The sequence below is a fragment of the Cynara cardunculus genome, assembly GCF_001531365.2.
Source record: "Cynara cardunculus var. scolymus isolate 2C chromosome LG 15, CcrdV1, whole genome shotgun sequence".
Taxonomy (NCBI): Eukaryota; Viridiplantae; Streptophyta; class Magnoliopsida; order Asterales; family Asteraceae; genus Cynara; species Cynara cardunculus.
The window spans coordinates 21070279-21084515 of NC_037542.1; the positions used below are offsets into that span (position 1 = coordinate 21070279).

Below are 14237 nucleotides of genomic sequence, written 5' to 3' on the forward strand. Positions count from 1 at the left end.
AACCAAGAGAAGCCTCTTGAGACCAACAACCACATACTAGAGTTTCTAAACAAGTTCTAATCACATTGTCTTTTCAAAATCATGGCTTCAATTGTATTCCAATCTTTTGCTTTATTAAGTCTTGACGAATGTATGTTATTTGAAGTCAAAGTATAACGTTTAGCCAAATGAAAGTTATTTTTATGATGAAAATACGAAACGTCTACCATTTCATAGACTAAATTTGGTATTAATGAATAAGGAGTTTAATTTATACTTGCACTTTTTCCTAAAAAAAAGTAAGGATGTGATTAGAATACAATTGAAGCCATATGATCATGATTTTGAAAAGTTTGTTTTTAAATGTGGTTTCTTAATTGATGCTATTCCATGAATAATTAAGGTAAATACTTATAAATAATTACGATTTGACTTTTCTAGGTTTGAATTCAGTTTTTTCAATGGAAATCTTGAGCCATATACATCATCTCTTGTTTGTAAACTGTAATCGTCTAAGAAAAAATATCCATAAGCAAGCGCTGATGGACCCCACTAATTTTTTTGAACGGGGTGTACATTTAGGTCAATCAAAAAGTCGTAAAATCATTGTTAATGCGGGGAGAAGTCATCGTGATTTGACCCAATAAAAAGTTAATTATGTCAATTTAATGAATAAAATACATTTTTCCAATGAAACAGACCTCGACCTTTTGAACAGGATGCAAGACTATATGTTGCGTTCGACGTGTTTTTAATTGAATTCCACACTATAAGGAATTTTTTTGGGTTTTTGGTTGATTTCTTAAATTTTTTTAATTTTTTGGATTTGATTTTGGTTGTCTTTCATCTGGTTTTTCTAAGTTTTCAATTTTGTTTCCTTATGCATCTAAGATCTTTGGTATTAAATATAATATTTTACAATTTAAAATAACTAACTAAACTAAAATAACATTAGGGTTTGAGCAAATGAAAAACGACTACATAAATTTAATGTAAATCAGATTAATAATTGAAAAAAATAATCAAATTAGAACAAACTAAGAATTTAGAGTAAATAAAACAAATCAATTAATAAAATTAAAACAATTTAAGACAAATAAAAAAAATTATAACATATTATTTGCCTGAAAAAAAAAATGCAAACATGATTCATAATGGTGGACCGAATCATGATAACAAAAACATGTAAAGTTGTAAACTATGATTTTAGGCCCAATGGGTTGTATAAGATTGCGATTTTTGTTTTTATGGTTTTGAAATTGCGTTTTTCATCTTTATAATTTGTAATTTATTTTGTTTTCATTTTTATGGTTGGTAATGTATTATCCTTGAGATCAATTCTATTAAAAATCCATCATTTAATTTAGAGGTATTTTATTTTTTTTGAATTTTTTTTCTCTTTGGTTTCTTTTTTGGTAATTTAGTCTTTTTAATTTAATAAAAAATTATAGGAGTAAATAATCAACTATTTTTAGGTTAATTTTATCAAACAAATATATAAATAGGACTTACAATTGTTTGGTCTCTTAAGTTACTGAATTATACCAAGCAAATGCACATTCTATATAAAAGTATTACAATAAGTTTATAGAATATTTTTAGACATTTTAATAAAGCTTTTAAAATAACGTGTGCAATTAATATATTTTCACATGTCATTTACGGAAAATGACATTTTTATTTGATGTCTTTTCGAATTTGTATTTTAAAAACATATATGTTTATATGTTATTTTTTTTAAAGAATGTTCTTAATGACTTCTAAAAACATTGTATAAATTTATCGTAACACATTATATAAGACATATATTTATTTGGTAGAAATGAATGATCTATAAGACCAAGACCAAACAATTATACGTCTCTAATGAAGAAAAAATAATTAAAATACCCTTATGTGTGGGTATTCAATGGCTTGTACTTGAACGATGTTAGTGGAAGTAATCGAACTCAAAACTCATTTCAAACTGAAACCAAAACCGAGCCTACAATGGTCCTTCACAGACCAGTTACAGAAAGTTGAACAACATTAGCTACACAAATACATGGGACAGAGTACACATATATGTTATGGAGATGATTTCTTATTCCCTTGCAAAATCAAAATGATGATGAAACTAATGTTTCCTTCAATTATTTATGAACCTCGAAGGCCGCATCTTCGAATGACATCTTGGAATCACTAGTAGGAAAGCAGATGAAAGTTGATGTGGCAGAGTCATGGATCTGTAAGCTGATGCGGATGCTCTTAGAACTTCTTGAGAAAGTCGTGAATGTGTGTGTTGATCTTGTCGGGGATTTCTTCAATGATGAAGTGAGCTGCGCCTTCGATTACAACAACATCCTCCAGCAGAGGTACAAAATACTGAAATCCACCCTTGTGTATGTATTCCTTGATGCCAGGCATGTTATACACAAGATCTAAGTCGCCAACAATGAACTTCACCGGTACATTTATTTTAGCCCCGGTCCAAGGTGCTTCCAGTTCCCAGTTTCTGCAAATCAAGATAGAGGTCCAACTTGGTTGTCATCGACAACTATTTCATACCTACTCCGTAAAAGTTAGGAAAAAGTTTTCGTGTTCCACAATTAGATAGACTTGGACCACTCCATTATCTTCTGGAGAGTAACTTGGAATCAGGTATCAGATCCCCAAGGTCTATAACTTTAGGGACTCAATATTCAGGGGTTATCTTAACTCGGGTAGCCCTCTCTTGACGTTTTGGGACAATTTGTGCCCCTAGTGGAGGGGACGAGTTAAGAGTACCACATTGGCACGAACTTCGACCCTTTGTTATATATATATATATATATATATATATATTGGAACCTTAATTCTGCCAATGTCTTTTTTGGGGAATGATATGGGGTTTCATGATTCTCGTAACAAGTACGATGGTTGTAAAAGTTATTCAATAAATCAACAAATAATTAAGAACCCATATAGGGTCTCCCCAGAGCCAATTAAGAGGCCGTTCCGTTAGTTTTCCATTATGGATAAGGTTGTCTGTGTAAATTAATCTATCTATATAGATGAGGAAGGCTTTTTTCTGGAGGGTTGTTTCATAGATAGAACGAGTGTGTTTTTTAATGGAAACCCTGGGTTGGCTTTCTGTATAAACTCCCCTGAAGTTTAATGAATAAACCACTTTTTATAATATTAAGCACTATCAAACAGCATGTATAGCTAACAAACATTCTGTATAACCGACTAAATAAGGTATTAGCCTCGTTAACCTTTTTCTAATTGAGTAGATGCAAAAGCAGCAGGGTACTATTTCAGATTCCCAAAGAATTGCAAAAAAACTTACCGGCCAAAACAACGGTAGTAATTTAAGGCTCCGGTGAAGCCAGTTTGCTCAAACTTTTTGGTGTAATAATCAACATCTTCTTGGGATAACCAAGATGGCAAGATGACTGGAGTATCATCATCATGTGCAGCTCCAAAGGGCTTATCTTTAGGGAAAAAAAAAGGACTTGTATCACGGTGTGTCAAGAACTTCTTTAGAACCTTCTCAGTTCCAAGACTCTCAAACACAGCTTCAATTTCTCCTGCTTCCTATATAACAAAGTGAAAAAGATCAGAGGAATTTCAAAAAGAGAGGGAAAATCAGAGTAATTTCTTGTTTATCCTGAAAACCCTAATTGGAAGGAGAACAAGTATGACCTGAAATTTGCAAACGTAGTGATCATCTCCATATGCAGCACGAAAGATGTCTACGGACGTCCCTCGAGGATTTCTTGGAGCAAACTGAATGCTCAAATTGACCAAAGCTTTAACTTTATCTGGTCTAAACAAACACATGCTCCAAGCAATCATTGCCCCCCAGTCATGCCCAACAACAAACACCTTATCTGCACCCAAGGCGTCAATGAGTGCAACAAGATCCCCAACCACGTGCAGGCTAGTGAACTTGGAAGGATCGTCGACAGGTACACCGGTGGTGTCTCCGTAGCCACGAAGGTCAGGGGCGACGGCACGGTAGCCCTGGGCGGCGAGGTAGACGATTTGGTGACGCCAAGCGTACCAGAGCTGGGGGAAACCGTGGATCAGTAGTACAACAGGGCCTTCACCCATCTCTGCAACATGCATGTTGATGCCATTGACGCTTATCATCTTGTGATCTATCCCTTCCATCTTCGTCTCTCTCGATTTGGAACACACAGCTCCACAAAAGTTATACTTCGTTTTATACTCAGAAAGACAGTGTGTGGAATCAATAGACAACAATATCTTGTTGCATTATTTCTTGAAAGCAGTCCCACCTTATCTCTATCACTAATTTTCTATTGCTTTATACCCATAATAATCATGTGTTTAATATCGTAATAAACTATTACAAAACGTGACTCATATTAAATAATTTACCACCCATATCTTTTAAGATATTTTGATCTTTTGGCGTTTGTTGTTGTTGTTGCTGTCTGTTAGTACACCTGTAGATGTAGGTGGCTCTTGGACGACAGAGGTGACAACCGATAATAATTCAAAGGAGTAAGGGGTCGTTTACCTAAACACTTACCTGGTAAGTGTTTAACGGTAAAATGCAACTCTATCGCTTACTAATCAGGTAAGACTTTAGTCTACCAAAACAAAACCGTATGTAACAATTTACTTGGTAAGCGCTAATTGTGTTAAGAGTCGTCGCCATCACTTACCCGGTAAGACTCTCGGTCCATGCCTTCGCTCTTACCAGGTAAGATTCTTGGTCCTTGTTATATTCATCTGGTAAGGGAATATGACTTGGTAAATGCTTACCCGAGTAAGCATTTGGTAAACGGTCCCTAATTTATAACCATATAAGGAATACATCGAGTTCCGTCACAAGGGAGATCGGGTGGCTTAATCACAAACAACTTGGAAAAAAGATTCATTCCATTTAATCTTAATAACATAATTGCATTAACAGTTCGGTATCATCTTTATTGTTCCAGGTTATGGTAATCAACATTTATGCTCTTTTGTGTTTACTCTACAAATTAAAACGTTTACTTTGCGTACAACTAAGGGTGTATGTGGGTTGGGTTGGACGATTTACAACATTTTTACAACTCAACCTAATTAAGACGGTTTGAAAAAATCTCAACCCTACCCCTTCAAAAGTATAACTCAACCTAACCCTTGCGGGTTGAGTCGGGTTGGTTGGGTTGGCGGGTTAGTAGTTATATAAATTTGACGAATGAAATAATTTATAAAACTTTATGTTATAGACCATACTATAAAACGTCTTATCTAAAAAGGTTACAATAGGTTTATAGAATGTTTTTGGACGTTTCAACAAGTGTTTTAGAATGATCTTTAAAATGTCATATTAGTTATTTTATTGAAAATTTTGAGAAATGTCTCGTAAACTCATCTATTTATAGGACACATATGTTCATATGACCCTTTTTCAAGTCGTGTTGTATAAAATAACTAATACGACATCTTGTTTTAAAAGCGTCATAAAATTTGTTAAGACGCCCAAAATCATCTTATAAACATATAGTAACTCTTTTAGATAAGACTTTTTTTTGTTTCGTTCTATAAAGTATCATATTAGGACGCTTAGACATTTTAGACATCCTATAAGATCTAATATTGTTGTAGCGAAATGTTATAACTAAACATTTTCTTTCCACTAAAGTACAACATAAAATGACGGAGTATTTAGATTGATGGATTCGTCAATCAAATATCTATCAATATCATTCATATTCTCTGATATATCAATTTGTTGTTGCTGAAAAAAAAAATCAATAATTTTCTCTTATTAATTAGATTATTTGCCATCATTATTTGATTGTGAATCTCTTTTGATAATGTATACGTTGCTAAAATGAAATACAAACATAATATCAATAAAAATTACATGAAATTTATACATTATTAATATATATATATATATATAATTTTATAAAAATTATATATTAGCGGCGAGTTGGTGGATTGAACGAGTTGAGCTAGGCCCAATCCAATTTCAACTTTCCTAATTTGCGGGTTAGCGGTTTGGTGGGTAAACGATTTAATAAGTTGAATTTAATTGGATTGTTAACAGATTGTATTGGACGAGTTTTGCAAGTTTTTGTACAGTTAAAACGTTGGAAAACTTAATTGAAGGGTTGTGAAGCCTATAAACAAAGTAGGGAAAAAAATGAAGATATTGTGGATTTTGGGTTAAATCTCTAAGTAGAAGATAGGTTTTTACCAAGTAGATATCGCTCGGAATCCACAATTTTCATCGCTTGTACATCTTATATCTGCGTGATGTATGGATGAAATAAACTTGGAATATGATCAAGATATGGATGTGGGGTGGTGGATTGTTGTTGGAACTAGAATCGATGTCTTGCTGATTTCTTGATGCCCCAAAGCTTCAGAGTTAATAAATGTTGGCGCGTTAGAACAACTATGAGGTTGTTTGTTTATCTCTTAATAGTTCCATTAAGAGGCAGATTTTGAATCGTTAAGAGTTGGATCTTGTTAGGCAAAAAAAAAAGTCTTCATTTTAATGGTTCTAAAACCCTCTGAATGATTTTGTATCATGGACCTCCCTTAACTATTCAGCGCCCTGATTTCGTTGTAATTAATTACCAAACATTTATATTTCATTTTGCACTATATAATAAGAGTCTCTTAATCATTCTGATCACTTAATCGTTGTGCTCCAAACCATTCAGCAACTGTCAAACAACCCCTATGTCTACGAGTGTCTTCAATAATTGTTTTATTTAGAGCTTGATTCTTTAGAGATAGACTTCCACGAGTGGTTCTATGAACCGAGGATTTACGGAAAAACGTTTTTTGATGGCATGGTTATATCTTTCAAGTACGAACAAATAAATAAATAAAAATATTCAATATGGTTAATTTTGAAAGTATTTACGAGACCATTATAATGGGGTAACTTGTTAAATAAAAACGTATTTTTAACGTATTTTAGTTAATATACGATTATGTATATTAATATGGTAAGGGTGTAAAACGAAAAATGAAAAAGTAAGGGACGTACCCTAAACTAAATAATTAACTACAAGTGTATAAAGCGTAAGTACTAAAAATATTTTTTTCTATAATATAATTAAATCAAAGAATATTAAATATTGAGTTTATTTCGAAAGTATTGATGCGACGATTATAATGATATAACTTGTTAAAAATAAAACGTATTGTTTAATATATTTTAGTTAATATATGATTATGTATGTTAATATGATAAATATATAAAACGAAAAATGAAGAAACAAGGGGCATAAAACAAATTATTAGATAAAGTGTAATTTAAATTAAAAAATATATTAAAGAATTCGATTTTATATTAATGTGAGAAATTATAGGGGTGACAATAACAAATCCCTTTAGTTTTTATCTGGTGTTGGGCTTTCTTTTGCACCATAAAACCCAAACCACATGGCTCACACTCCATAGTTCATACTCATAGAGAAGAAAATAACAAGATGATGAGTATACAACACCAGTCACCAGATAATGAGTGCAAATGGGCTCAACATCCACATTGAAGAAAAAGGGTCAAGGTCCATTGGTCTTATTCCTCCATGGCTTCCCCGGCCTCTGGTATTCTTGACGTAATTAGAATTTGTATTTGGCGGATCATGGCTAACGAACCGTGGAACCAGACCTCCGTGGCTTTGGTGAAACAATAGGTGCACCGATGAACGACCACACCAAGTTCACTTTTCACCATCTAGTGGATGACTTAATTGGGCTTATATTTATGTTTCATTCATCTCAATAATCACCTTTGAATAAGTATATTAATATGTATTCATGTACATTAGAGTAATATATCAACAACTAACATATGTGTGGATTCATATTGATATATAGATGATGATTTTGTGTACAAGATTATTCCCACACAAGAAAATTTCATTTGATGTTAGTGATATAAGTGTCTCTTATGTAGTCATTATACATATGGTAATTTGACTTTAGATCATAGAGTATGTCGTATATGAGTAGCGTTATTTGGCACTGATTTTGATCATATTATAGATAGATGACAAAATGATTGTTGAGTATGTCATGTATTACATGGTAATGCTAGCATGGACCAACATGAGATTTAAGTGATATCTCGGAGCACTTGATAAAATGATACTGAAGAAACGCATGTATGGTAGATGTGATGTATAACAACCTATGAAACGTTAAGAACAGACCTAAAGAGGGTCAGGCTAGATGGGGTGTGCCTTAACGAAACCAGGTTAACGATGTCGGCCACTTTCCAAATTCTTAGCAACAGAGAAGGAATAATAGCTACTTCCTCTTATTTGGGCAAATGAACTAGTTGGAGTTATCGATAACCAACTTTTTACCCAAATACCTTATCCGAATTGATTTTTGACTCTTACCAACACTTACAAAAGCAACTCGTTATATGTTTGTTCTTTGCTTCTTTTGGTCAAAAAACAAAAACAAAATGAAAACGAAATCTATTTCGAAAATGATATTTCATTAGTTAAAAAGACACCAAATTTTAGACTAATGAAATTGTTTTCTTATCCATTGAATGTCAAAAACGACTTCGATAAGAACAAAACTAGAAACAACACAAATCAAAATCAAAATCAAATCTCATAGAACTATCTATTAATATAATTGCTAAAATGTCATGTAAACAAAAAGTGTTGATATGGTATTTTTAATGTAATTGTTAATATTAAATCAATATTTTTTTTTGTTGATGTGGCATAGATTTGTATAAAAATCTGTGAGTGGATTTTTAATTAATAAGAAACTTATATCTAATAATTAAAAAAAAATTGCTTAAAATTTGGATTTGGTCTCTAAAACAAGTTAGTCATCGTAGTAAATATTTAAAAGGTAAATGAGTGATCTTAGCCTTTCAATTCGCTTTTGACTAGTCAAGAATTATAGCATTAACTGGTCAATAATTGTGGTTTTCACTGGTCAAAATTTACAGCTATATGAAAAATAGAGGGGATGGTTTCGTAACTTTTACAAATAGACAACAAACTATATGTTCATATATTAACCTGTGTCATTCATATATGAACTTTAAATGTTTCGCATATTAACCCATGTAATTCACATATGAACTAACTAACTAATTCACATATGAATCCGTCTGATTCACTTATGAACTAATTAACTGATTCACATATGAACATATAGTTCATATGTGAACCAAATGGGTTCACATATGAACCCGTTTACCGTTTATTTGTAAATGTTACGAAACTATCCCTCTATCTTTCGCATACTCATACGAGGAAGTATCAGGTACTTCACAGTCAAAGCCGCAAATTTAGTCCCTTTATCTACTTTCATTTTTGTAATGGATTTGGTCCCTTTATCTACTTTCATTTTTATAACAAATTTGGTCATTCCTTTTGCTTTAATTTTTATAATAGATTTAGTCCTTCACTATCATATATAACACTAATAATTTTCAACTGGTTAATGTTATATAGCATTTTTATGTATTTGACATACATTAATTTAATTTATCATTTTCTTATAATCATTTTTAGCATATATTAATAATTTAAGTAAATTAGTTAAAGTTATATTTTTACATCTTATTTGATATAATAATTTTTCGTGTATATTGATTAGTTCTAGTGAATTAATTACTTTTATATGTTATTATTTAACATATTATCAGGTATTAGTTTTAATTTTTTTTAATTTTAACTAATTAAAATAAAATATGTGTTGAAATTATATTTTATTTGAGTTGGACGATTTTATGGGAAAAAAATCTGAAAATATAAGTCAATCCATATTAAAATCTCAGTTTAAAAACCTGACTTCCATGAAATCAGTTGTTTTTTGCTTTTTGGCTATATTATAACTTCAAAGATCTTGTATTTATAGCATATTATGATCTTGATAGATTAATTTGGTTGGGTAAAATACCCAATCAATGTGAGTTTGTTTATTTTATTTACTCATTATATGTAAAATATGTATGTTTATCTTACCAAGTTTTTATTGATTAAAAGAATGGTAGATCCTGTTATAAAAATGAAAGTAGAGAAAAAAATGACGAATTAATGAAACTACTTGTCACAAACGATATTATAAGTGACAATATTATTAATATAGACCATATAGCTATAAAATTATTGGGTAAAGATTCTTTTCAAGAAACTTACTTCAAATTTGTATTTAACTCTTAAATATATCAATAAAAATGAATTTTTTCCATTATATTAATAAATTAATGAAAAAGAACTTTTTCCATTATATTAATAAATTAATGAAAAAGAGGTGGATAATGGTTTGGAATTAGGGTTTCTTTTCCTCAATAAAACCCAAACCACACCACAAGCACTTCATAAATCATAATGGAAGGAATAGAGCACAAGACAGTGAGTGCCATTGGGATCAACATCCACATAGCAGAAAAGGGTGAAGGTCCATTGGTTTTATTCCTCCATGGCTTTCCTGAGCTCTGGTACTCCTGGCGTCACCAGATTTTGTATTTGGCGGATCATGGTTACCGAGCCGTGGCACCCGACCTTCGTGGGTATGGTGAGACAACGGGTGTACCGGTGAACGACCACACCAAGTTCACCATCCACCATCTGGTGGGTGACTTGATTGGGCTTCTTGATGCCATCACAAACCAAGGTGAAAAGGTGTTCGTTGTGGGTCATGACTGGGGCGCATATATTGCTTGGTACTTGTGTATGTTTAGACCTGAACGAGTCAAAGCCTTGGTGAACCTGAGTGTGCCATTTATTCCGTGGAACCCCAACGGAGACCTGGTCAAGATGTTGAGAATCGCATACGGGGAGGATCACTATATGACCAGGTTTCAGGTATGTGTAAAAACTTACAGATTTTGCCATTTTAAATCCGATAAGTGCCCAATGTACTCCTGACGCTATGATCTCTAAATTCCAATATCAAATCTGTTTATGATGATTGGATGTATAAATTTATGGTTGTAGGAACCCGGAGAAATTGAAGCCGAGTTTGCAAGATTGGGTACTCAACAAGTTGTTAAAAAGTTCTTGACGTTCCGGGATCCTGAACCTTTTTATTTTCCGAAAGGTAAAGGATTTCGACATTCACCTGGTGATGCTCCCGTCACCTTGCCACCGTGGTTGTCGGAACAAGACGTTGAATACTTCACCACCCAACTCAACAAGACTACTTTTTCCGGTGGAATCAACTACTATCGTGCTTTGAATTTGTACGTTATGCTTAAAATTTCCAATAAATTAATACCAATGCTGCAAGAGGTACGATTTTATAATCAAGAAACACAAGTCTCTAAACTATCTTTGCAGGAACTGGGAATTGACTGCAGCATGGAGTGGTGCAAAAGTGATGGTGCCATCGAAATTCATCATCGGGGATCTAGACCTGACCTATCATATGCCGGGTATAAAGGAATACATACATAATGGTGGGTTTCGGAAAGATGTTCCATTACTGGAGGAGGTCGTTGTGATGGAAGGTGTTGCCCATTTCATCAACCAAGAGAAGCCTGATGAGATCAACAACTACATATTGCAGTTTCTAAATAAATTCTGATAAATTCCCAACTAATTAACATATGTAGATAGCTAGATATACATATGAAGATATAGAATTTGCATGTGGGTATTTGATGTCATTTGAGTGTTTGTTCATCATCCTGTGGTCATTATACATGTACTCAGTTACCATGATCATGGAGTTTGTTGTTTGTGAGTAACATGCTTCGACACTCGTTCTAATCTTAACATAACTGGATGACCAAACGGTTGTCGGGTATGTCATTTATCACATAATAGTGCTAACATAGATACCATGGGATCTGCCATTCTTGTATGACTAGAATGATGTATTTAGCTCCTTTGATATAAATGATATAAGAAATAGACACATGCTTACATAGTCGATATGAGCTATTGATATATGTTTTGTCGTTATATTAGGAAACTAAAAAGTTCCTCTAAATTATTGTACGGACGGAGGTCCAAGGATGCACACATCTTCAAACGTATCTCTTCTGAAATCATTGGAAGATTACATACCGATAGAGATATCAGAATTTCAGGAGAAAGTCGTGAATGTGTTTGTTGATCTTGTCGGGGATTTCTTGAGTGATGAAATGAGCTGCACCTTCTATCACAACGACTTCCTCCAACAATGGAACATATTTGCGAAATCCGCCCTTGTGTAGGTATTCCTTGATGCCTGGGATATTATACACCAAATCTAAGTCGCCAACTATGAACTTTACCGGTACACTTATTTTAGCCTCGGTCCAAGGTGCTTCCAGTTCCCAGTTTCTGCAAATAAGATACCGATGGATGTCAAATTTAACACCTCAGTTTGATCTTCAACAGCAGGAAATATTTAGAGCTAAAAAGGGTCGATTATGACTTTTAAAATCTAAAAGAGGACTCGAACAATGGAATGTGGTAATATCACACGCATGTCTACAAGCACACCGTGATCACCAGGGAGGTACGAATACGATTGATATCCATGGTTTTCCAAGGGTTCAAACAGAATCCGAAAACAACAATACAGTGAATCTCTTTTGCTATCATTGTACTTAATACTTGTATCCAAAAAAAAAAACCTGCATGCTAAATGAAGTCCGTGTACCAATTCCATACTTACACAATTCAAAATTAAAGACTTTGACTTTTCCTTGATCTGGAGGGGTCTCCCCCCTCCCTATCAAAAAAAAAATTAAAGACTTTGCGTTTCCAACGCTATATAATGCTCCAAAAATGAGTTCAAATAGCAACCTCAGATGAAAATATCCAAAAAGAAAGTCAACTGCTTATTAGTAGACACAAAAGCAGGGTAACATTTCAGATTCTTAAAGAATTGCAAGGGAACTTACAAGTCAAAACAACGGTAGTAGTTGATTCCTCCGGTGAAGCCAGTTTGCTCGAATTTTTTAGTGTAGTAATCAACATCTTCTTGGGATAACCAAGATGGCAAGATGACTGGAGCATCATGTGCATCTCCAAAGGGCTTATCTTTAGGGAAATAAAAAGGGTTAGCATCACGGTGTGTCAAGAACTTCTTAAGAACTTTCTCAGTTCCAAGACTAGCAAACACAGCCTCAATTTCTCCTGCTTCCTACAACAAAGTTAAACGTACAAAAGAGGGAAAATGAGAAATTTGAGATCTGGATAATTTCTTCTTTATCATCAAAACCGTAATTGATTTAATCCCAATTCGATCTACTAACCAAGATCAAAGCTTTTATGGTTCTTGACAAATGTATCAGTTCAATGTAACTCAATTGGCAGCAATTTCCCATATAAAAAAAAGAACAGAAAAAGAAACAGGAAGAACAGATATCACCTGAAATTTGCAAATATAGTGATCATCTCCGTAGGCGGCACGAAAAGTCTCTACAGGTTTCCGACGAGGATTTCTTGGGCCGAAGTGAACGCTTAAGTTGACCAAGGCTTTAACTTTGTCGGGTCTAAACAAACTCAGGCGCCAAGCAATTAATGCACCCCAGTCATGCCCAACAACAAACACCTTATCTGCACCAAGGGTTTCAAGTAGTGCGACGAGGTCGCCGACGACGTGAAGAGTAGTGAACTTAGTAGGATCGCGAATAGGTGCACCGGTGGTGTCTCCGTAGCCACGGAGGTCAGGGGCAATGGCACGGTAACCGTGGGCAGCGAGGTAGAGGATTTGGTGGCGCCAAGAGTACCAGAGCTCAGGGAAACCATGGATGAGTAATACAATTGGGCCTTGACCCATCTCTGCGATGTGCATATTGATGCCATTGACGCTTATCATCTTGTGATCTATCCCTTCCATCTTCGTCTCTCTCTCTCGATTTGTATAACAAAAATACACTGCCACTCTTATTCGAAGGCCTCTGCGATTCTTTCTGTTATATACTATATTTTTTTATTATGTTTTTTTTTTTTTTGATAAAATACATGAAGTAACAATTTATTTTAATAACAAAAATTATTATAGTATTTTACTTTTAATTTTTCTTATTACAGCAATATATTTTTTTATCGTACTTTCAAAAATTTACCTATTATATCATTGAGTAATCTTTTTAAATTAAATTTACCTTTATATCATGTTTCTTTGTCACCTCATCGTCCATGTAGGCTATCCACATATACGATAGTGCTCACATGACATTTTTTAATATAACATTGTACTTTCAAAATTATTTATTATTACATCACCAATTTCTATTAAAACATTGTACTTTTAGTTTTAATATTTTTATCATTTAAATATTATAAATTTAATCAAATATATTTACTAAAAATTATAATAAATATTATTGA

General features: G+C 33.3%; 3 protein-coding genes across 3 annotated transcripts; 1 reads left to right on the forward strand and 2 right to left on the reverse strand.

Moving 5' to 3' along the window:
- Positions 1 to 1909: 1909 nt before the first annotated feature.
- LOC112527676 (epoxide hydrolase A-like) lies at positions 1910 to 4171 on the reverse strand. Its single transcript, XM_025138443.1, has 3 exons — positions 3646 to 4171; positions 3290 to 3537; positions 1910 to 2473 (listed from the first exon to the last, which is right to left on the reverse strand). The coding sequence occupies exons 1-3, from the start codon at positions 4114 to 4116 to the stop codon at positions 2227 to 2229; spliced, it is 966 nt and encodes a 321-aa protein (XP_024994211.1). The 5' UTR covers positions 4117 to 4171; the 3' UTR covers positions 1910 to 2226.
- Positions 4172 to 10293: 6122 nt separating this feature from the next.
- LOC112527675 (epoxide hydrolase A-like) lies at positions 10294 to 11835 on the forward strand. Its single transcript, XM_025138441.1, has 3 exons — positions 10294 to 10772; positions 10905 to 11149; positions 11247 to 11835. The coding sequence occupies exons 1-3, from the start codon at positions 10296 to 10298 to the stop codon at positions 11491 to 11493; spliced, it is 969 nt and encodes a 322-aa protein (XP_024994209.1). The 5' UTR covers positions 10294 to 10295; the 3' UTR covers positions 11494 to 11835.
- On the reverse strand, positions 11774 to 13750 carry LOC112527677 (epoxide hydrolase A-like). Its single transcript, XM_025138444.1, has 3 exons — positions 13273 to 13750; positions 12803 to 13044; positions 11774 to 12236 (listed from the first exon to the last, which is right to left on the reverse strand). The coding sequence occupies exons 1-3, from the start codon at positions 13741 to 13743 to the stop codon at positions 11990 to 11992; spliced, it is 960 nt and encodes a 319-aa protein (XP_024994212.1). The 5' UTR covers positions 13744 to 13750; the 3' UTR covers positions 11774 to 11989.
- Between the last annotated feature and the right edge of the window lie 487 nt (positions 13751 to 14237).

Coding starts and splice junctions, on each gene's coding strand:
- LOC112527677 (XM_025138444.1), bottom strand. CDS start 13,743: ATGGAAGGGATAGATCACAAGATGATAAGCGTCAATGGCATCAATATG. Junction 13,045..13,272: donor ACTATATTTGCAAATTTCAG/GTGATATCTGTT, acceptor ACTTTGTTGTAG/GAAGCAGGAGAAATTGAGGC. Junction 12,237..12,802: donor TACTACCGTTGTTTTGACTT/GTAAGTTCCCTT, acceptor TCTTATTTGCAG/AAACTGGGAACTGGAAGCAC.
- LOC112527676 (XM_025138443.1), bottom strand. CDS start 4,116: ATGGAAGGGATAGATCACAAGATGATAAGCGTCAATGGCATCAACATG. Junction 3,538..3,645: donor ACTACGTTTGCAAATTTCAG/GTCATACTTGTT, acceptor TTTGTTATATAG/GAAGCAGGAGAAATTGAAGC. Junction 2,474..3,289: donor TACTACCGTTGTTTTGGCCG/GTAAGTTTTTTT, acceptor CTTGATTTGCAG/AAACTGGGAACTGGAAGCAC.
- LOC112527675 (XM_025138441.1), top strand. CDS start 10,296: ATGGAAGGAATAGAGCACAAGACAGTGAGTGCCATTGGGATCAACATC. Junction 10,773..10,904: donor ACTATATGACCAGGTTTCAG/GTATGTGTAAAA, acceptor TTATGGTTGTAG/GAACCCGGAGAAATTGAAGC. Junction 11,150..11,246: donor TACTATCGTGCTTTGAATTT/GTACGTTATGCT, acceptor CTATCTTTGCAG/GAACTGGGAATTGACTGCAG.